Consider the following 22,900-nt stretch of genomic DNA (forward strand, 5'->3'; position numbering starts at 1 on the left):
TAATAGAGGCCGGGACAGAATTTCTAAAAATAAGCCTGAAAGCAGAAGTGTGAATGCTGGGCAGTGTTCTGTCCAGCCCGTTTCTCAGATTTAAAATGTTTTTCAGGTTCCAATTCAGTGGGGAGACATTGCATATGGAATAAACATGCCTTGATAAACACACAATGAACTGAAACTTTAAATCGAGATGTTTGACTTCAATTCTGAGTTTTCCAGTAAAATTCTGTGACCCTCAAGTGGCTATCTTGTACCTGGAGATTATAGATGATATACCTAGCTCTGAAGAGAAAAACTGAGGTTAGGCCACTGGCCCAACATACCTAGCAAGCAGGGAAATTGGCTCTCTCCCAAAGCTGATAGAGGCTATTAGAGTAGAACGAATCACCGTTCATCACTTGACCAAACTTTTATTGAACTCTTCGAGCAGAGGCAGATACTTGAGAAATGTAGTACAGAGGTGACATACAACAGCCCCTTTTGAAGAACTTGTGGACAAGTGCTAACAACAAAGACAAACACAGGCCCAGAATTCAAAGTGCCTTACCTAAAGTAAATGACTCTTTCCTTCACATAATACAGAGAACTGCCAGGCTATCAGTTCCAATAAAGGTGTGGCAGTGGGGCATATATAGTAGCATGTTCCAGAACATTCTATGGGAAGCTAAGCAGACACAAGAAACTGGGTCTAGCACAGGAGCTGAGTGTTCTGACCTGGGGAGCCACACCAGGGACTTAGTCAAGACAGGTTTCTCTGTGTAGGCCCGGCTGTTCCAGAACTAACTTGCTCTGTAGATCAGGCTAGCTTTGAACTCCAGAATCCATCTGTCTCTGCCTAAGTGCTGGGATTCTTTAAAAGCCATTTATTATTTATTTATTCATTTATTTATTGTAACGTATAATGAACCCAGGTCCTCTAGATGTGCAAGTGAAGTGTTCAAACACCAAGTTAACCCGCCAGCCCCTCCTACCAAGTAGGTTAGCATTGAGTCCCTGAAGCTCTGAGGACTCCATCTGGGATTAAAGACTCCTAAACAGAAGATCCTGGCTGGCTTTCAGTGGGAAAGCCAGATCAAGAGGTGGGGTGAAACCCAAGTGTTGAGCTCCTCTCCTCAACACTGTCCCAGGAAGTGCCCCCAGGCCAGCCTCTACACAGCAGGTAGCTCCTGGGATCCAGGCTCCTTTGACAACTGCAAAGACACAAAGTAGAAAATTAAGGAACTTGAAGCTGATGGGGGCTTCTTAGCCTTCATCTGGTCAGGCTTTGTACCTTACACCTTCCCTGTCACTAGCTAACCTCTTTACTGTGTTTAGCAGGCATGTTCCTAGGTACACACAAATGGGCAGGAGATAAAAGCTCACAGGCTCCGTGAGCTCTCCTTGGCAGTGAGGTTATGTCTCAAACCCCATGGGATCTGAGGAGGCCTCCTTGGCTTTCAGGTACAGATATCTGGTACTGTGTGGGCTCTTTCCCACCCTTTCTTTACCTTACCTACCTCTTCTCATCCCTTTACTAAACAGGAGAGAGAGGGGCAGAGGGGCAGAGGGGCAGATGGGCAGAGAGAGAGAGAGAGAATTTAATTTCTTTCTTCTTTGAACACAATTATGAAACGACAACCAACCCTCCTGATCAACCAATCTCTGGGCCCTAGCATTTATATACCCTCTGAAAAGTTCCCAGAATTCCAAATGTCATACAATCACAGAAACTATCTGTGGCTGGCAAAACCACACCTCTGCCAGAGCACAAAGCAAATCAGCCAGTTGCTGTGGACAGTGGGAAGCAGCATCATATCGTCCCCACCTGTGATTAAAGCAGTAACACATTTTTGCAATTTGTTTAAAATTTATTTTATGTATGTGAGTATATTGTTGCTGTCTTCAGACACACCAGAAAAGGGCATCAGATCTCTTTACAGATGCTTGTGAACCACCATGTGGTTGCCAGGAATTGAACTCAGGACCTTTATAAGAACAATCTCTTAACTGTTGAACCATCTCTCTAGCCCTTGGTAACAAATTCTTATTTTTGTGCTTTTAAAGAAACCAAAATCCCAGAATTGTCACTACATTCAGTTTGTTTGTTTGTTTGTTTATTGTTTTGGTTTCTCAAGACAGGGTTTCTTTGTGTAGCCCTGGCTGTCCTGGAACTCACTCTGTAGACTAGGCTGGCTGTCCTCCAACTCACGCCAGGCCATCTTTTTTTTTTTTTAAATAAAAAATGTAACTTTATTTTATGTACATTGGTGCTTTGTCTACATTTACCACTGCATGAAGGTATTGCATCCCCTGGATCTGTAGTTACAGACAGCTGTGAGCTGCCCATGTGAGTGCTAGGAATTGAATCTGAATTCTTTGGAAGAGCAGCCAGTACTCTCAATTGCTGAGATGTAGCCCTCTGTTTGTTTTCAGACAAGAGTCTCGATATAGCCCCATCTGGGAACTCACTATGTAGACCAAGCTTGGCCTTGAACTCAGAGGTCTGTCTGTCTCTACCTTCAAAGTGCGTGCTCCACCACACCCCAACACTTCCAGCTTTCACAATGCAATGCTTTGGTTATCCCAGACCAAAAAACGCTTGAGTTTAAAAAGGAATAAGAAAGTTCTATCTTCCGTTCAAAGGTGCATCTCACCTGACCTTATAAAGGAGTCTGGCCCTGCCCCCAAAGTTTAGGGTTATCCATAGAGGGAACATCTTATCCTGGGACACCAGGCTAGGGCTTGATATTATGTAAAAGCCCACAGAAGAGATTCTACTTTTGAAAAGATCTTTAAAATTACATGTGCATGTTGAGTGTGCCCTGCTCCTGAATGCAGATGCTTCAGGAAGTCAGAGGCATCAGATCCCCTAGACCTGGTAGACATGAGTGCCAGGAACCAAGGCTGAGCCAGCTCTCCAGGCCAGCTTCTTCTAAAGGACACTGCCTACCATCATTTCAGCCCAGGTCTCACTGCCTTGTAGCTTTGGCAGAGATTAAATGCACAGATCCTCCCACATCTAAGGTGTGCTCTCACTACCATGTCTAGCTTCAGTCTAAACTCTTAATATACCCCTCTTCTCCCATATCTAATCACTAAATTATGTTCTAGGAGCTGTTGAATGTATCTAGTTCTTTACATTCTCATTTTTTATATGTATACCTTTCTGTGCCAGGGTGCAAGCAGACCAAGAGAGGGCACCAAATCGTGGCGATCAAGCTACATGTAGTTGTGAGCTGCCAATCTGGGAACCAAATTGGGTCCTCTGAAAAGGTAGCAAGCACTCTTAAATCTTTTAAATGCAGAGCCATCTCTCCAGCTCTAATTTTCATTTTCAATCCTATTACTCTATCACAGGCTGGGGGATGCAGGACACTGGGCAATCAATCTCAGGGCTTGATGCATGCACTAGACAAATGTTCCACTGTGTTTTAAGAAACACTGTTTTTGAGACCTGAAGAGGCCAGACTGGCTGGCTGCCTCTCCAGCATTGGGATTATAAATGCACACTATCATATGGAGAAGTCAATCAAACTCACATCTTTATGCGTAAGGATGGAGCTCCCTCTATAGCTACTTTCTAGTGCCTTCCCTCACTTAAAAAAAACTAGGTTGTATGCTATGCTTGCACATATCTTTAATCCCAGCAATCAATCAACAGGCAGAGACAGAAGGATTTAAGTTCAAAACCAGCCACTCTGCATAGCTAATCCAAGGACAGCCGGGGCTGCACAGAGAGACACTCTTCTCAAGCAAAACCTAAATAAGCGAGGGCAACAAGAAAGAAAGTTCAGTGCATAAAGGTGCTTGCTGCTTAACAAGAATCCACATAAGGGTGGAAGAGGACCAGCCCCAGTTGTGTCCTCTGACCTTCACATACACACACACACAGTATGGGGACCAGACCTGGAGTGTTACTGAGCTAGATCCCAGCCCTGCCACAGACCTAACTCACTTTTGGTCTGGACTACAAAGCTTCCAAACAGGTTCTCCATGCACTAACAAGTTTTAAAATCAGAAACATGGGTTGGGGGTGTGTCTCATTTTAAAGAGTTTGCATAACATGCCCAAGACCATAGGAAAGTGCGGCTGTGCACTCATTCATACAAGGTCCAGATGCCTGTCTCTCCTTGAATCTGCCTCACATTACTGTCTGCTCAGTTCAGTGTTCTACATCCTTTCCCCAAACCATCTCCCAAGGCCCTGGGGCTCACTCAAGTACAACTTCCTTTAGGTGGCAGCTGCCCTGCCCCCTTTGAAGAAAGCCAGGCAGTATACTTTCAGTACACTGGTTTCTGTTTTGAAACTTATCACAGTATAAATTACTGAGTAATTCAGACACATGAAAGAATTCCCCAGAGTAGGAAGGGTTCCAAGGAAGAATAGCTCACAACTGAACGGATGTGGGCTAATAAGTTTTCTGTGCAGTGTCTACATCTCAAAATACACCATGAGCTCCAAGAAGGGAGGGACTTTGGTCCATTAATGATCACTCACTCCCCAGTGACTAGGACACTGGAGGTGTTCTCATTTGTAACAATTGATACATATTTTTAAAAAACTAAAAGAACTATTTATACCAATTTCTAGGAGGACGCGTATAATGAATCCTGTAAGGGGCTAGAGATGTGGCTGCTGGTGGGTGAAGACGGGAGTACCAAAAGCTTAATGTCATCATAAAACTGTATTAAAAAATATAAAATAAAAAAGGTCTTATCAGAGTACAGAGTATTTTATTCTATTTCCTCTTTGCCTTCAGTGCTAGAACAGAACCCAGCACCACTGAGCTATACTTTTAGCCCTATTTCTTCCTCAAAGTCCATTTTTTTTCCCACATTCTAACTTCAAAGAACTGGGCAATGGAAACGCTCAACTTACATCTAAACTGCTGGAGACAGAAGATCCTAGAGACCGTGTTCCATCTAATCTGAACTTGTCTACTTCAAGCTTCACATACGTCATATTATCAATCAGGGAAGGGATGGGCACACCCGGATGGAGAAGCCCAGCTCCAAAGGCTGACAAAAGGGCAGCCAATGGACATCTTAATACAATATTAAACATAAATTATATCCATATTTCTGCTTTTGTTTACTGACTCATTTTATCAAATGCCCTGTGGCTCACTGCATAGAAACAACCCAAATGATCTGATTTTTTTGGAGACCCACAACTTGCACAGGGCCTTCTTGAAGCAGGAAGCTCCTTAAACCTAGAGGGTTGCCTGTGTGACATTTGAGAACTCTACCTGTCCACTTCCTGCTTGGGATGCAGCCAAAGGCAGTCACTGCAGTATAGGCAGGGAATGGTAAGGATGAGACACTTCAGTTATAGTCAAGAGATGCCAAAGCTGGGAGAGAGGGGGCACTGGTCAAGAGCACTGCCTGCTTTACAGAACCAGGGTTTGATTTCCAGCACTCACACGGTAGAGCCTGTCTGCTAATTGTAGCCTTACCAGTCCCAGCATATTCAACACCCCCTTCTGACCTCCACAAACAGCAGACCATCACACATGGTTCACAAATCTATCTATACACGAAAATACCCAAATAGAGATAATAAACCTTTAAAATAAATAAAAACAAATACCCAGGAATGGTGGCATGTGCCTTTAACCCTTGGGAAGCTGAGGCAGGCATAGCTTTGTAAAGATTGAGGTCAGCTAGTGATACAGTCACACCCTATCACAACAAACCCAGAACTTTTGGAAATTTTTGTTTAACACAAGGTCTCTTTATGCAGCCTAGGCTGACCTTTAGCTCGCTAAAGCTACCCTTGAAATGTTTGGTCTACAGCTCTGCCTCTTGGAGTGCTGGGATCACAAGCATGCACCACCATGCATAGCTGTGTATTTAAGAGTCCATGTATACACTCTTCCTAACCTATTAAAATCTAACCCTGCCAGACACATGTCAGTCAATAAGTAAAGGCTGGCCTTTTATCTCCTGCTTCTGTCTGCTGAGTGTTAAGGATTACAAGCTTTTCTCCTGTAGGACAGATGCAGTTAGCAGAGTACTAGATGAGAATGTGTATCTGGCCAGCCCAGAGTATGGAAAATTGCTAACTGGCCCTAACTGGTCCAGGGTGCAGTGCTTACCAACCTTCTTCTCTAGGCCTGAAATCAGGAGAAGGGGTAATTAAGCAGTGCAGTGTACTTCCTCCATTCCCCCAGGAGCTGCTGTCTCACACAGCTGTTTCCAGTCTGTCTAGTCCATGTTATTAAATATTCATCAGATGTGAGCTTGTTCTAAACAAGCAATGACTGTCAATCTGAAACTGAAGAGTACATGTGAGTCTACAGAAGCGGTAAGAACGGAAGAATTCAAATCTTTTAACTACAGAAGTCTAGAAACAAAGTCAGAAGCATTCTATTTTTTTGTTTGTTTGTTTTTTTGAGACAGGGTTTCTCTGTGTAGCCCTGGCTGTCCTGGAACTCACTCTGTAGACCAGGCTGGCCTCCAACTCAGAAATCCGCCTGCCTCTGCCTCCCAGAGTGCTGGGATTACAGGCATGCGCCACCACCGCCCGACAGTCAGAAGCATTCTAAAAGACATAGTTGGGAGCACCTTTCAGTAAACTGATCTTGTGGTTAACCAAACAAATTACAAGAATCAAAAAGGCAACCGTTGTATGAGTCTAAGACTTGGGTTTGGATTTCTAGTTCTCCAAAGCTGTGATCCCCTAAATCACTGCACGTTAAGAAGAACTGATGAGCACAGTGTGGGAAGCTATATCCCAAACAACTCCTAGCATCTCACAGGGAGCTCTGCAAACTAAATGGGATGCTGGTATGATACACACAGCAATTACCACAGGACAGAATTTAGATGGACAAATCAGCCAGGCATAGCGGTGTATGCCTTTAATCCCAGCACTCAGAAGTCAGAAGCAGGTGTATCTCTGTGAGTTCAAGTCCAGCCTGGTCTACCTAGTAAGTTCCAGGATAGCCAAAGCTGCATTAGAGATACTGTCTCACCCCATCCCCCCCCAAAAAAATCCCTTGAGAGTTTCTATTAGATTAAGCGCCAGGTGTGGGAGCACACACCTGTAAGTAAAGCAAAGGCAGGCAACTGTCTATAAATGAGGCAAACCTGGTCTACTTAGTGAGTTCTACGTCAAAGCTAAATAGTAAGACCCAAATTAAAAAAATAAAGAGATGGCCACCTCAAACCAACAGTCCTTAAAAAACTTTGGATGGCAGGTGGGGATGAGGATCACCCTGAGATACATTGAAAATGGCTTTAGCTTTGTAAAGCATAGATAATTAGGAGACTATAAACATGAGGGGATGTGCAAACTTCCCATCCTTACACAGCCCAAATGCATGGTGTAGGAGCAATGATTCTGTAACACTAGCCCTTGTTTTATATACATTTGCTCTTTCAGTTACAATAATGCTGTGAAGTATGCAACTATCAGCACCCACACTGCATCTCACAACTGTCTGTAACTCTGGTTCCACACCCTCACATAGATATACATTCAGGCAAATCATCAATGCACATAATTCGTTATGCATTTAAGTTTCACCCTCTCCATCCTGAGGCTTCCTAGCACATGTAGCAGCAGAATACTGTAACTATACAGGCCTTATTCTCCAGTTAGACTGAGTGTCCTGAGGGCAGGGATGATAAAATGACGCAGACCTGTGATTCAGCCAGACAAGCTAAGGGCTCACATTGCAGCAAGTATTTCTGATAACATCCTGGAAGAGAAGTCTGCTTCCAAGAAAAAGAACAGCAATGGCTTTTCTAAGATGCCTTTAGTTAGCAGGTGAACGGCCTTTTCTTTTCTTTTTTTTCTTTTTGGTGGATGGCCTTCTAAACGCAGTATATATTTGTGACTGATCACAATCTAAAATCACACTGCCTGAAAATCTCACCTTTGCTGCATAACAACTGTGTGACTTTGGCTGCTACTGGTATTTTCTGGGTTTAAAGTTCTGTTATATATAAAAATTGATGAAGCGAGCAATACCTCAGTGGGTAAAGGACATGTCTACAGACAAGCCTGATGACCGAAGTTCAATCCCATAAACCCATGTAAAGAACCAACTCTACAAAGTTATGCAAAGGCCTCCACGGACACACAGTAGTGACCAAGACCTCACTACACAAATGTCGTATCTGATGTATAAGAAATGACTCTGCTACTTTGACAGCAAGTTGTTGTTTTATTTTTGCCTGAGACAGGGTTTCTCTGTGAAGCTCAGCTGTCCTGGAATTTGCTCTGTAGAATAGACTGGCCTTGGAACTCTGAGATCCTCCTGCCTCTGCCTCGCAAGCACTGCTACAACCACCCAGTTTGCAATCTTTTTTGTACACCTAAAATAAACAACTTGTGAGAGAATACTGAATATGTCTATTGTCTTATAGGAGCAGTTGTTCCAGAGAATGGATTCTTGACAAGTATCAAGCAGTCTTGGTATGTTATTCTCGCAGCTTGGTGTAGAAGCAGTATAAATTATCTTACCATTGCCACTACTGGTTGTAAATGTAAGCAGACATAGTAGGCATTCAATTGGAATTCTCTTCTTCTACTTTTGTTCTTGGAACAAAGCCTTGTGGGCTACAGAACTCCAAACCTGTAAGCCAAGCATCTATTACTTTGTTAGTCTCCCACCAGCGCCATTTGCCAGGCTCAGATCTATCCTCCACCCCAACATCAGAGAAGCCAGAGTTTTAATAGGATGTTGCACTTTTTCAATCAGAAAATGGTCTGACCTGGCTTTATTGGTGTCAACCACATTAGCCTAGCAGCTCTGGTTGTATCTTCATTCTTACCTGGAGCACTGGGTAGCAATTGAGCGACCATTCGTCTTCTTTCACTACTCACTACTTCACTCTCACCGACTGTCTGCCTTTCCTAGTTGTAGAAACAAATAGTTTTGGAACAAAAGACAGCTCTAGGTTCATCAGGCTCCATGTCCATTCCGCTGCTCCTCCTGCTCAGTCTCTAAAGACAGTGTCCCATATAGCAAAGGTTGGCTTCAACTTGTTTTGTAGGCTAAGGATTACTTTAAACTTCTGATCCTCCTGCCTCCTCTTCCTGAGTGGGAATCATAGGTGTGCCCTGACCCATGCTTAGTGTGTTCTTTCCACCACACAATTTCTCTGCAGTGTGAGAAATGCCATTTCCTTATACACTTTTACTATAGGGTCAACATGGTACAATCTGCCAACAAACAACTCTTATTTATTATAGCCTTATGAAGTTGCTGACCTCATTGCTATTGTCAATTGTAGTAATTACTACACACTTGTCCTTTTCTGCCTGATATAAAAAATTCCCTTTCCTAATAATACTCACTTATACTCCCTTGGTCTATTTAGACAATGTTCCAGTCTACAATCCAGGCTGGTCTCAATGAGTGGCATTTCCCATGCCTAGATTCTTTTTTTTTTTTTTTGTATGTTTGTTTTTGGCTTTTTTCAAGACAGGTTTCTCTTTATAGCCCTGGCTGTCCTGGAGCTCACTCCATAGACCAGCCTGGCCTCAGACTCAGAAACCCGCCTGCCTCTGCCTCTGCCTCTGCCTCCTAAGTGCTGGGATTACAGGCATGCACCACCACTTCCCAGCTGCTTTTTTTTTTTTTCAGATTTATTTAATTAATGTGTATGAGCATCCTATCACTGACAGACCAGAAGAAGGCATCAGATTCATCAGTGGATTATTTGCAGAATAAGGTAAAAATCAAGAGATGTTAAACTGACACTGGCTGGTCTTAACTATTACATATAAACTTATCATATCCTGTAAACTGACACAGAAGTATGATTAAATATGGTAAAACCGAGTTTAGGAAAGACTAGCCTGTCAACCACCTCTTAGCGCTACTGCTTTGCCATAACAGATAGTGAAAACACCTTCACACATACCTGACGACATGGGTCTCTGACACCCATTCTATTCCAGGAAAAGCCTCAGGAATTTTCAGTCACCTGAAAAATCGAGAAATAAGGAATGAATGTTTGGAAAAAGCTTTTAAGATGTAAAAAATAAGATAGAGATCCTGCATGCATTTTACACATTACAGGAAAGAAACATGCAACTTTTCAGAAGAGTCAAATAACATTGCACTGGGAATATAAATAAGGTGTCTCAGGGGCTCATCCTCGCACATTTTAAAGTAGCTGAGCAGAAAGCTTGACTGGGGTGCGGCAGGTCTTCTCATCTACAGTCATTGAAAGTTTACCATGTGTCATTTAAGATGTCAGACTCTGTGCCCGGGTTACATTACAGCTCACTGTGACGGGCAGGATTATTAAGAGTTATGGATAATTTACGCGGCAGCATATGGTCTTTCTTTTTACAGCTATTTTTATTAAACAAGTTTTGCAAAATTTTAACATTAAAATTAACAACTAAAGAATTGTTTATGCAAGTTGCTGTCACAGTTTATATAAAAGAGAAATATGTGCTATTAAAATCAGACATTTAGGTTACCTTTGGTTTTTTGCGATGCATGTTAGCTTTACACATCCTGATTCTCTTGCGATAATTTTCCTTTAAAAAGGGGGGTATAGAGTGATCTCTTTTCATCAAAACAAGACATAATGCCCTGAAAGCTGACTTCAAACCACGGTGGAAAATTCAGTTATTTACACTTTATCACAATCTATAAATACATTTTTTTGATGGTGTGTTTTAAAAAGAAAAGAAAATGCCCATCATGCACTGCTGCAGGCAGCTTGGCAGTTCACACAAGAGGATTTTTCACCCCCGAGCAGTTTACGTGGCTCTTAGGGAAAGAATGAGGTCCCTGGGAAGTTAGAGTGATTTTTTTTTTTTTTTTTTTTTTTACACAGGGCCAACCAATTGCACTGTTTTCAGTCTTGTGGGAGGGAGTTCAGAACCAGTCTATCATGCCAGCTCCCCCAGGCCAGCTCAATTGTTACTGCGTCTCTAGGATTGAAGGGTCACCCTCAAAGGCACCCGGGTTTTGCTGAATTGTGGCATCTGAGCACAGAGACTTAGTGTCATTCTTTTAAGGCCACCTAGGGGCTCTACAGAAGACAGAAGCCAGGGTGGCTGGCACTTGAAGTACCTATCTTTGTCAGTTGGGTTTTTCTCTCTAAAAATTAGAATTTTTTGATAGGACTGTATAAAACTGCTTTCAACAACTTCCAGGGGGTGAAAAAGCTTTGGTTCTTTTTAAACTAAAACTTAACAACTCATAAACTTTTTTTTGGTAACCTTAAAATAAAAGCCCCACCACCACTTTTAAAAATGTCTCCAACTTTTAACAAGCCCATTAACTTTAGAGTTAATTTAAGTTTATGTGAAAGAGAAAATTATTTTATTGTCCACCCCCAAAAATGACAATTCATCACATTTACTTTGATTAAAAAAGGACTAAACTTTATTGACAAACTGCTGCAGACATTCTGACATAAGTTTAAGCTACCTATTTAGGCAGACTTACACATGTAGCATTTAATCTTCCGAGAACAAAATGGGAGGACGGTACAAATCCATTAGGACTTTAACTTATGTACAAAGTGGATTTTGATTCTTTTCTCATTCAGCTGCAGTGTCCCTTTTTATATCATGCTAGTGTTGAGACATACTTAACTACCTTGGGAACAGCTCAAAACTGACAATGGTCAATTTAATGAACACCATCAGCTTGTGGCCCCAGTGTCCAAGTGAGTTTTTCATGGAGTGCAGAATCTCAGATGGACAAAATACTATTGACATTTTAAATACTGAAAATTTGATTTTTAGTACTATTATTGAAGAGACTGTGGCTAAAAAGAACTCCATCAGATTCCATTTCAGTGGCTAGCTTCTCTCTCTCCCCCATTAATCTTATTCAAACCCAACCCCTCCCCCACTAAGTATCTCTCAACACTGTATGCCTGGGGCTAGATTTCAAAACCCACATAATGAAAAAGTCAGTTTTACAAACCTAATTTTGTTGTTGTTTTAAGTCAATTAATGTTAAAAATTGCATCAACTATTTAATTCATGAGGAGCTTTCATATTAAAATTTAACCTTAAGATTCAACCGCCATGTGCTTTTAAAGGAAATGTTTTTAGAGACATCTGAGCTCAGTGGCACCTACTGCCGTTAACATTGTGATTTTACATCTTAAGCAGCCCTGAATTTTGAAATGTAGCCTAGTTTGGGATTCTGCAACTATGACTTTACGGGGTGCCTCAAATCAAAACTAAGAAAAAGTTAACAAGCCTTCAGAACCTTTAAGCAAGCAATGCCACTTTTGAAACTAACATGTTTGTGGATTTTTTTAACTCAACTTTTTTTTATTATAAAAGGTACACTGTTTATATTTAAACAACAAAGAAAAAAAGCATCTACACACTTAAAAAATTAATTCGATATTCCTAAATCTATTTTAACTCATTTTAAAATACTACATACAGAAGCCAGAATGCAGAGTTAAGAATGGAGGAAGTGGGGAAAAGAAAGGGACCACGAAGAAAAACACTTAGACAATTACTTGTCTGTTGTGGGTAAAGCAACAGGAATCCTGGGATACAAGAAATCAGTAACAACTTTGCTCATAACTGCTATTTCCCCTCCTGTTTGTTTTTAATAACGTCCATATGGGTGCTCTCTGTATGCTCCCTTCACTGGCCTAGCTGGAGGAGCCTTCAGTGACGGCCTGGTCCCATTCCAGTCATCTTGTCCTGTGGGAAAAGTACAACAGTTTATAGCATGTTATTGACAACACTGTTTCTCTCCTAGTCTCCCGACACACCCCACAAGCATTCCTCTCTCCCCTCTTTACTTGGTCCTCCTTCATCGACAGGGTAACCTCCACCACTGTGTACAACAGGGTGACCTCCACCACTGTGTACAGCAGGGGTAACCTCCACCACTGTGTACCGTTCCCTCGAGCAGCAACACTCTCCATAAGCAACATGACTGGCATGCCGTCCTAAAACATGGAAAAAGGCAACACATTGCTCGAGGTAGTAAAGGAGTCAGTGAGTCTGCAATGGCTATTCCTGTTCCCAAAGTCACTTGGTAGTCAGCCTCAGTTAGGATGGCAAAACATGCAAGTTTTCACTTAGCAGGTAGCCACTTTCACTGCAAAAGCAAGTCAGGTTTCACAGTGGAAAAATGTTCTCTGGTTCTCCAGAAGCAAGCAAAGGTCAAGTTAACTGAGACCCTCCACCACACCCTAGAGGATAAACTACTCAGATGCCGCATTACAGAACCCTTGAGAATCTTAGTCCCTTTCTCATGCAGACAGCCTGAGAGGCCACAAAAGCCTGAGATGATGATCACTTACTGCTCCAGATGACCTCTTAGAAAGATACACTGCTAAGGCTTACTCTTCCCACTAATTTCCCATCCTCACCATACTAATTCACGCCTCCCTGTAAATACTAGCTACCACTAACACAGGTCTTACTTACTTTTCTGTATGGACAGAAAGTTGCATAGCACTTAAGGTCTGAATATGCTTGGTGCATGGCAAGTAGCATTATTAGGAGATGTGGCCTTATTAGAGATATAGCCTTGTCAGAGGAAATGTGTCACTGTGGAAGCAGGGCTTTGAGGTTTCATATATATATGCTCAAGTCTGGCCAGTGGAATCAGAGCCCCACCCTACTGCATGTGGATCAAGATGTAGAACTCTCGGCTCCTCAAGCACAATGTGTGCCAGAAACTGCAACACTTTCTACCATGATAATGGATCAAATCTGTGGGAGTGTAAGCCAGGCCAACTGAATGTAGTCCTTCATCAGATGGTGACTTCACAGCAAGGAAACCCTAACTAAGACAGAATTCTACTTATGCTTCTAAGTATCATACACAAGGCCCACCCATTTTCCAAGATGTTCCTGGAAACCAACAAAGTTTATTTTTCTAATTCTCATTAGAAAGGCAGATACCAGAACATACTGATAATAGAAACAGCATACAGGGAATGCAAGAATAGCCTGTTCTCCATTTTTAGAGACAGGAGCTCATTGTGCATTGCATCTGAGGATAGATATTAGGATAGATAGACTTGAACTCGGTATACAGCTTAATCTGGTTTCAAACTAACAATATTACTACCTTTGTCTCAAATGCCTAGGATTCAGTCTGAAACTCCCTGCCCCCAAACCATTTGAAAGTAGCTCATGCTGCTTTCAAATTTTGTTATTTTGTATATAGTGGACAATGACCGGATTTTTTGCTTTGTTTTTTTGTTTTTTTCGAGACAGGGTTTCTCTGTATAGCCTTGGCTGTCCTGGAGCTCACTCTGTAGGCCAGCTGGTGTCGAACTTAGAAATACGCCTGCCGGGGCTGGAGAGATGGCTCAGTGGTTAAGTGTACTGACTGCTCTTCTGAAGGTCCTGAGTTCAAATCCCAGCAACCACATGGTGGGTCACAACCATCCGTAATGAGATCTGACTCGCTTCCCTCTTCTGGAGTGTCTGAAAACAGTTACTGTGTACTTAATGTAATAGATAAATAAATCTTTAAATAAAAAAAAAAAAAAAAAAAAAAAAAAAAAAAGAAAGAAATCCGCCTGCCTCTGGCTCCCAGGTGCTGGGATTAAAGGCGTTCGCCACCACTGCCTGGCTGACCTGATCCTCTTGCCTCTACTTCCCAACTGCTAAGATTCCAGTCATGTGCCCTCACGCTAGATTTCATGCTCTTTTGTTCAGTCTTTTTTCCAGAAAAACAGAAATGCAGTTTTGCCAAACACATACAGAAACTCTTGTAGTGTGCCTCACTGATGGAGGGAAACACTAGGCTTCTAAACGTTGACCCACGAGTGGGGCATCGCAATGTTACTACTATGAACTAAACATAATTCTATTGAACTAAAACTGGTCAAAATTATTTGGAGGAGGTATGTATGTTTCAGGAGCTGATTGGCTATATTACCAATAAGTTAAGCTTAGTTCCTTAGGAGAGGACCCACTGGATTCCTTTTCTTAACTCTCTCTGTAGAGCAACTTAAGAGGAACTGTTCGGGCTAAGCCTCTTGGTAGGGAACTCCTCAGGAGTGCAGAAGACTTCTGTTAAGAAGAAGACTGCTCTCAGGGCTGGATAGATGGCAATTAAGAGCACTGACTGCTCTTCCCAAGGTCCTGAGTTCAATTCCCAGCAAACACATGGTGGCTCACAACCATATGTAATGGGATCCAATTCCCTTTTCTGCTGTGTCTAAAGACTCATATATGTAAAATAAAGCTTTAAAAAAAAAAAGACTCCTTCATATACCCATTAACACAAGGCCATATTTGGCTCTAAGGGTTTTCAAACAAACCTCAGAGAAGGTTACCTTCCAAGCCTAACTGCTGTATGGGATTGGTAACTGAGCTGACTGAGGATATAGTCCAGATGGTAGAGAACTTGTCTACTAGACAAGTCCTGAGTTCCATCTCTAGGTACCACATAAAACCAGACATGGTAGCAAATGCTGTAATGCCAGAATCAGAAAAACTCAAGGTCACCATCAGCCCCACAGTGCAGGCCAGCCTGAGGGATCTAAGACAAAATAAACTTGAAGTGTTTCCTAACTCAGAGGGAGCTTGGTGCTACTATTCCCGGGATTTAGCTCCACCCCTGAAAACCCTGTTTTGATTCTAACAAGCACTATTTCCCCTGCTTGTTGGTTTTCCTAAGCTACTTTCAGCTGGCATTCTTTTCAGAGAGTTCCATTTTTTTTTCTTTTTAATGAGGAAGGGGGAGGTCAACAGAGCTAAAAAAAATAAATAAATAAGTTCTTAATATCTACCAACATGACCAAGCATCAGTAGCAAAAGGTCCACAACCAGCTGAGTTAGGCATGCATTACCTAACAGAACCAGTCAGCAGAACATGGGAAGTGCACCACTCCGCCTAGCATGACCTAATAATCCCCAAGACACACAAACCATAGGATTTAAGAGCAGGGCCCAAAACCAACTCAGCAGTATTCTAAGGGTGTCTGCTGAGAGAAGTTGACTGCCTGACTCCCAAGAATCCATCAACCAAAAATCTTCAAGAAACTTAACTGCACATTTACCCCACCATAAACATAAAAACATACCATACGCTTCGTAAGAATCTTGAAGTTCCCCATGTCCATAGTCATAATACTCTGACTCCCTGAAAAGACAAAAATACAACAGTAAGGGTTTTTGTGTTACTATTCTTTCAATAGTCCACACCTCAGACAGTTAAGTATCTATGAAATAGGGATAAATATGTTCTGTTCCATTCCTAACCTTCCCCCAATAATTACAACATGTATAAACCATATATTTACCAAAAAGCCTAAGTAAGTATAGCCAAGGGGGGAAAAAAACAAAAAAACAAGTATTATACAATTTAATGTAGAAAAATAGCAATGTAAATTTAGATTCTTAAGATATAATGATCACGTATGTAAAATTCTTATAGCTGGAAAGAAAAGAAAAGAAAAGAAAAGAAAAGAAAAGAAAAGAAAAGAAAAAAGAAAAGAAAAGAAAAGAAAAGAAAAGAAAAAGAGGCCCTGTTTTGCTCCTATTAAAAATGTCTTGAGGAGCCAGAAAGTGGTGCTGAACGCCTATAATCCCAACACTCTGGGAGGCAGAGGAAAGCGGATCTCTGAGTTCGATGCCAGCCGGGTCTACAGAGTGAGTTCCAGGACAGCCAGGGCTACACAGAGAAACCCTGCCTCAAAAAATCGAAAAACCGAGAGAGGGAGGGAGGGAGGGAGGGAGGGAGGGAAGGATATATATATATATATATATATATAATATATATTATATATATATATATATATATATAGAGAGAGAGAGAGAGGGAGAGAAAGGAGGGGGAGGGGAAGAGGGAAAGGGGGAGAGAGGGAGGGAGGGAGGGAGGGAGGGAGGGAGGGGGAGAGAGAGAGAGAGAGAGAGAGAGGTTTGCTAATACCATGGGTTTATGGTATACCCTCTTTTTTTTGTTATTTTTTTCCTTTTGTTTTTAAGATTTATTTATTTATTTTTTGTATTTGAGTACACTATAGTTGTCTTCAGACACACCAGAAGAGGGCATCAGATCACATTACAGATGGTTGTGAGCCACCATGTGGGAATTGAACTCAGGACTTCTGGAAGAGCAGATGGTGCTCTTAACCACTGAGCCATCTCTCCAGCCCCCTGAGTGACATTTCTTAATAAAAAAGAGTATTTAATGGTATTTTTCTGCTTCTATGTAGCTCAGGAACTTTTCAATTAGCTTCAAAGCCTCAATTAACATAAAATTCAGTTATCCAAACTCTCAGACACACAAATATGCGTTCAAGCCATCAAATACCTTCAAAATGTTAAGTTACACTATTCCAGAGGTTAGTGTGTGGCTAAATCTTGACTGTCAACTCCACCCACTGTCCATCCGAGACACTCACAGCCTGCGGGACTCACCCTTGACTCTGGCTATAGTAGCCTTCATAGCCTTCGTAACTCTGCTCTGCATATGTGTCATCGTAGCCCTGCAACAATAGAGCAGAAGGTCACAAATGCACGGAAGAGAGGCGCAGCCTGTCGGGGTCAGGGTTTCAGAATGCACAGATGAGAAATTCTCAAAAATACTAATACTCAATGTAGGACAGAAAACAAAGACAAACCCAAAAGGTCTTAGTATTACAATCTTAGTAAAACTCTGTAATGTTGAACCACAACTTACTCATTTAACGTATACAGACAGTAATAATGCCTAAAATAGTAGAAAATTCATCACAGTTAATAAATCGACTGATTAAGAAAGCAGATTCCTTCCCAGCACTTGGGAGGCAGAGGCAGGCAGATTTCTGAGTTAGAGGCCAGCCTGGTCTACAGAGTGAGTTCCAGGACAGTCAGGGCTACACAGAGAAACCCTGTCTTGAAAAACCAAAAAAAAAGAAAAAAAAAAAAGAAAGAAAGAAGGAAAGAAAGGAAAGAAGAAAGGAAGGAAGACAGACAGGAAGAAAGAAAGGAGGAAAGAAAGAAGGAAGGAAGAAAAAAGAAAAGAAACCTATGTATGGCAGAAATAGTACATCGTTCAAACCCCTCTTACATAATCCTCGTATGTTTCTGGCGCTGGTGTGGGAGGCAAAGGTATTCTCTGAATACCAGCTGTCCGAGCTCTTGGTGTCGGAGCACCCCTCACAGTAGGTGGGGGTGGCACTCCTCGAGTCACAGTGGCACCTCTGGTGATGGAGCCTCTCACTGGGGTTCCACGAACCAAAGCCCCTCTAGGTGGTCCAACACCACGACCTCTACAAAAAGAAAACTTACATTAGTTTGAGAATTTAACATTTAGTCCACAGTCATACTAAGGATTGTTCATAAGTTCTGGAGGGAGAATGGTTTTACATTTTTTAAGTACTTATTTATTTGGGACGAGGCCTACTATATATATAGCTCTGGAACTCATACAAATCCACCTACCACTGCCTCTACTAGGTATTAAAATTAAAGTTGTGTGCTACCACATGAACCTGATCTTAAATTCTAACCCCCTACCCTCCAAGACAGGCTTTCTGTCTAGATTCACTCTGTAGACCAAACTGCCCACAAACTCAGAGATCCTCCTGCCTCTGCCTCCTGAGTGCTGGGATGGAAGGCATTTGCCACCACTGCCAGTTAATTTTATTTTTTCCCAGTATATATGCACACACGAGTATTTTTTTTACAACTTTTATTCTACATGTATGGATATTCTGCATGCACATATGTCTATGTACAACATGTACACTTTGTGCGCACAAAGGCCAGAAGGAGGTGTCAATAAGAGGGTGTTTGGTCCTCTGGAACTTGAGTTACTGATGGCTGTGAGTCACCATGTGAGTGCTGGGAACTGAGCTCAGGACCCCTGAAAGAGCAGCCAGTGCTCATAACTGCCGAGCCATCTCTTCAGCCCCTAATTTTAATTTCTTAAGGAAGGTTCTGTGGCCACACTAGGTAAGTGAGAGCCTGTATCTCTTGCTTGTCCTTTTGTTTTTTACTTTTCCTTTCCTTTTTGACAGGGTTTCATATAACCCAGTCTCGAACTCAGTATGTAACGGAGGAAGATGTTGTTCTTTCGCCTTCACATCCTAGGTGCTGGGATTACAATTTTGGGTCACCATACCCTGGGGTTTGTGCTTTGTATAGTGCTAGTATCAAACACAGAGATTTACGCATGCTGGGCAAACACTCTACCAACTATGGCACATCTCTAAGCCTAAAACAGGCTTTAAAACACAGAATTATATACATATAAGGGACCTAACTAGAAGGTTTTCTGGGCTCAATCATGAATCACAGTCCCTCAGGAAAGTCCAGACTGTCTGAATAGTACATAAACATTAACCACAAAGGGTAAAATTCTGAAACCATATCACAGTCAGGTTCAATGATGGCTCATGACTTTAATCACAGCCCTTGGAAGACAGAAGCAAGTGGATCTCTTTGAGTTAGTCTAAATAGGAGGTTCCAGGGCTACATATTAATATTCTTAAAAAAATGCAACTAGGGATGAATGAGATGGCTTAGTGGATAAACACAACAGCCGATTAAGACTAACATTCTGAGTTCAATCCCCAAAACCAACATGATAGGTTTCCTACTACTCTGTCCTCTAAAACATCCACATTCACAATCCCTACCCCACCCCCAATGACTATCCAAAATTAAAAGCCCCAAAGTTTCAGCAGCAGAACTGCAACACCTGACTATGGTCAGACTGCTAAATCTAGAATTCCATACCTGATGTACTATATAAATCCTCTGACTCCGGAGTTAGTCAAATTTGTAGTTCCTATTCAACCATTTTTTACCTGGGAACAGGTGGAGGAGGAGGGGCAGCTCCTCGTCCTCTCACAGATACCCCACGACCACGAGAGGGTTCAGGAACTCCATTCAAGTAGGACAATTCTAGAAACTGCTCCTGACAGATATCATCCATCATATCCTGGGAATTAAAAACAACAAAGAATATGTGTAACATCTGCCCCCTCTTCTAAAAATCACAAGGCCCACCAAGCCTTGGATTGTAAGAGCCTTGAAGCTAGGCATAGTGGCACATTATCTCTGATCCCAGCACTCCTGGATGCAGACTCAAGCAGATCTCTATGAGATAGGCCAGCCTAGTCTATAGTTCTGAGTTCTAGGACAGCTAGAGCTACACAGAGAGATGCGACCCTATCACAAAATACCACTCCCAAATAGAGCCTTGAAAGCCTAGATGAAGACTCAAGTCAAAATTCTTTTATGTCCAATTACACTATCAGTTCCTTGAAGAAACTCTTGACAGCAGACCCTTACTAATAAATGAAGTTCTTCAGAATGAAGTTCCTGCCTTAGCTCTCCCTTGATCGCTTCCTTTCTCTATACCCAAAACGTTCTCAAAAAAAGTTAAACAACCTATAACTCACTGCCTAGATTAGTCTCAAATCCATTCTTTGCAAACAGTTGCTTTTCCTAAAATAGAAGACACTACCATTAATGAAGTTCTATGTACTAGGCGCTATAAAAATAAGCTTTGTATGGATTTTTCAGTTAAACAGTCAAAATGACCTTGCAAAGATCTCATTGTACAACTGGGAACTCTGACCCTTACAAGACATGCTAAGGGGCTAGGAGTATAGCTAAGTAATAGAAGATATCCCTAGTCTACACACAAAGCCCTGAGCAAAATCCTCAGTGTAGCCACAAACGGGGGAAGAGAAGGATGCTCTTCTTTGGTTGTTGCCAAGTCACACCTCTTTCTCTAAATACCATGTAGTTCTCACTATCCAGGTATTAAATCCCATTTTGTTTGTTTATCTCATAGTTGAGATCTTCAAGAGCCATTGTGCATGCATGGATATGCCACAATAGGTGTGGGACATCAGAAGACAACTCTGTAGTCTCTTTCCCTCTTCACTGAGCTGTGGGGATTGAATCAGTTATCCTGCTTCCATATCAACTGCCTTCTACTCATATACAGAACATAAAGTCTTCCCATTTCCCACAAGAAACATTCAACCTTAGAACCTGATGAATTTTTATTTATTTTGAATACTACTTTAAGAATGACATAATTGCCGGGCGGTGGTGGCGCACTCCTATAATCCCAGAACTCTGGGAGGCAGAGGCAGGTGGATTTCTGAGTTTGAGGCCAGCCTGGTCTACAGAGTGAGCTCCAGGACAGCCAGGGCTATACAGAGAAACCCTGTCTCAAAAAAAAACAAATCCAAAAATCCAAAAAACCAAAAAGACATAATTCTCTTCAATGTCCCTGGCAACTCTCCACTTTTCTTTGACTTTACCTATCATTGCTATTTTGATTAGTCAGTTAAATACCAATGCCCAACTCATTCCTCAATAGTCACATTTGTCAACTAAGATAAACTTCAGTCTACTATAAAGTATTTAGTACATATAAATTATTTTTGAGGGCTGAAGACATAGCTTAGTAGGTGGAGTGCTTGCCTAACCTGCATAAAACCCAGGGTTGGCTACACAACACACAGAATCAGGTGTAGCAGTGCAAGCCTTTAATAATAGCAAAGGAGGGGCATAAAGATCAATGAATTCAAGGGCAGCCTCTGTTACACAGCAAATTCAAGGCAAGCCTGGGCAACATTAAAGGTTATCAACAAAACAAAAACAGTGTTTTATTTAAACTGGAGTCCCAGCCTCCAGAAACCTCATTATATATTTGGGAAACCTTCAAAATCTGGAGGGAGGAGAATTCCCAAACATTAAAGAACAGTTCAGGTAATTAATATTTAACCTGTTCCATAATCAGGTGACTCTTTTTTGGATTTGCTTTTTTCAAGACAGGATTTCTCTGTATAGTCTTGGCTGTCCTGGAACTCACTCTGTAGACCAAGCTGGCCTCGAACTCAGAAATCCACCTGCCTCTGCCTCCCAGAGTGCTGGGATTACAGGCGTGCGCCGCCACCACCCGGCTCAGGTGACTCTTAAGAATCATATACCATTTTCTAAGCATGAAGGAACACATCATTAATCATAGCACTTGGGAAGCAGAGGCAGACACATCTCTGCAAGCTGGAGACCAGCCTAGTCTACTCAGTGAGTCCTAGGCCAGGAAGAAATATACAATGAGACCCTATCTCAAATAAAGAAAACAAAAACCACAAAGCAAATTATATGCCATCAATAGTCAAGCCTATAGCATACACCTCTTCTAAATCAGACTGAATAAAAAATCTCCACCAGAACCCTTCAGTGTGCCTCATTAGAAATTAACTTATTAACACTGGATGCTGTAAGCTTCTGGTTAACTCTAGATTTAAGATTCTAGCACACAGATTTCTTAACTGCAGACTTACCTTAAGTCATTTTCCTAATATTATCTCCTGATTCCACAGTAGTACCAGAATAGTGAACATTCAGGAACCCAAGAGACTGACACCAAATAGCAGGGTACCAACATTAGACAAAGAGAGTGCAGTCCTGAGAATGAGATGTAAGTAGTGGGAAAACCTCGGCAAACCTAACAAAAGCACAGACCCTAGTCGAGAACCACAGCCTATCCAGTAATACAATCTTACTTTCTTCCTTGCTTAGGCGATAAATAATATGCATTTCCTTACTGGTACTAGAAACTTCTTGACTTCTTCCATGGCATGGGCCATAAGAGCATAAGCTTCACATGGAGGTCCAAAGACTTCAATGAAGACATGCAGATCCATATTTAAATGGGCATATTTGGGATCTCCACCTTTGCGCAACTCTTCCTCCTATGGTGGGAAAATGCAAGGAAACATCAACTCATATATAGACTACAAGAAAACAGTATCTTCACTTGTAGGTCAAAGGGAAAACAAAAAATATCTTTGAGAAAAAATAAAGCAAGATCGAGAACTAACTTATACTACATGCTAAAACTATAATTGATGTAGTTATATGCTTGACCATTGGGAAGTGGCACTATTAGGAGGAGGTGTGGCCTTGTTGGAATAGATGTGACCTTCTAAGAGGAAGTGTGTCACTGTGTAGATTGGCTTTGAGGGATCCTAGTGCTCAAGCT

The 22,900-nt window shown here is 41.8% G+C and overlaps 1 protein-coding gene across 5 annotated transcripts in view; it reads right to left on the reverse strand.

Annotated features, from left to right (window-relative positions):
* Positions 1-381: 381 nt before the first annotated feature.
* The window catches only part of Khdrbs1 (KH RNA binding domain containing, signal transduction associated 1), a 38,111-nt gene continuing 15,592 nt past the window's right edge, over positions 382-22,900 (reverse strand). Inside the window, exons 4-14 of one of the 5 annotated variants that reach the window (XM_052177488.1) lie at positions 22,464-22,610; positions 19,698-19,831; positions 17,954-18,155; positions 17,323-17,390; positions 15,984-16,042; positions 12,732-12,881; positions 12,441-12,630; positions 9,855-9,917; positions 8,760-8,841; positions 8,449-8,560; positions 382-1,187 (exon numbers count right to left, since the gene is read on the reverse strand). In XM_052177488.1, the coding sequence (XP_052033448.1) occupies positions 12,533-12,630; positions 12,732-12,881; positions 15,984-16,042; positions 17,323-17,390; positions 17,954-18,155; positions 19,698-19,831; positions 22,464-22,610 (858 nt within the window). In that variant the 3' untranslated portion in view covers positions 382-1,187; positions 8,449-8,560; positions 8,760-8,841; positions 9,855-9,917; positions 12,441-12,532. Of the gene's footprint in view, positions 1,188-8,448; positions 8,576-8,759; positions 8,842-9,854; positions 9,918-10,422; positions 12,631-12,731; positions 12,882-15,983; positions 16,043-17,322; positions 17,391-17,953; positions 18,156-19,697; positions 19,832-22,463; positions 22,611-22,900 lie in introns of all 5 variants that reach the window. The other 4 variants (XM_052177484.1, XM_052177487.1, XM_052177485.1 and 1 more) reach the window with 4 other exon arrangements.

This window comes from Apodemus sylvaticus, chromosome 3 (genome assembly GCF_947179515.1).
Source record: "Apodemus sylvaticus chromosome 3, mApoSyl1.1, whole genome shotgun sequence".
NCBI lineage: Eukaryota > Metazoa > Chordata > Mammalia > Rodentia > Muridae > Apodemus > Apodemus sylvaticus.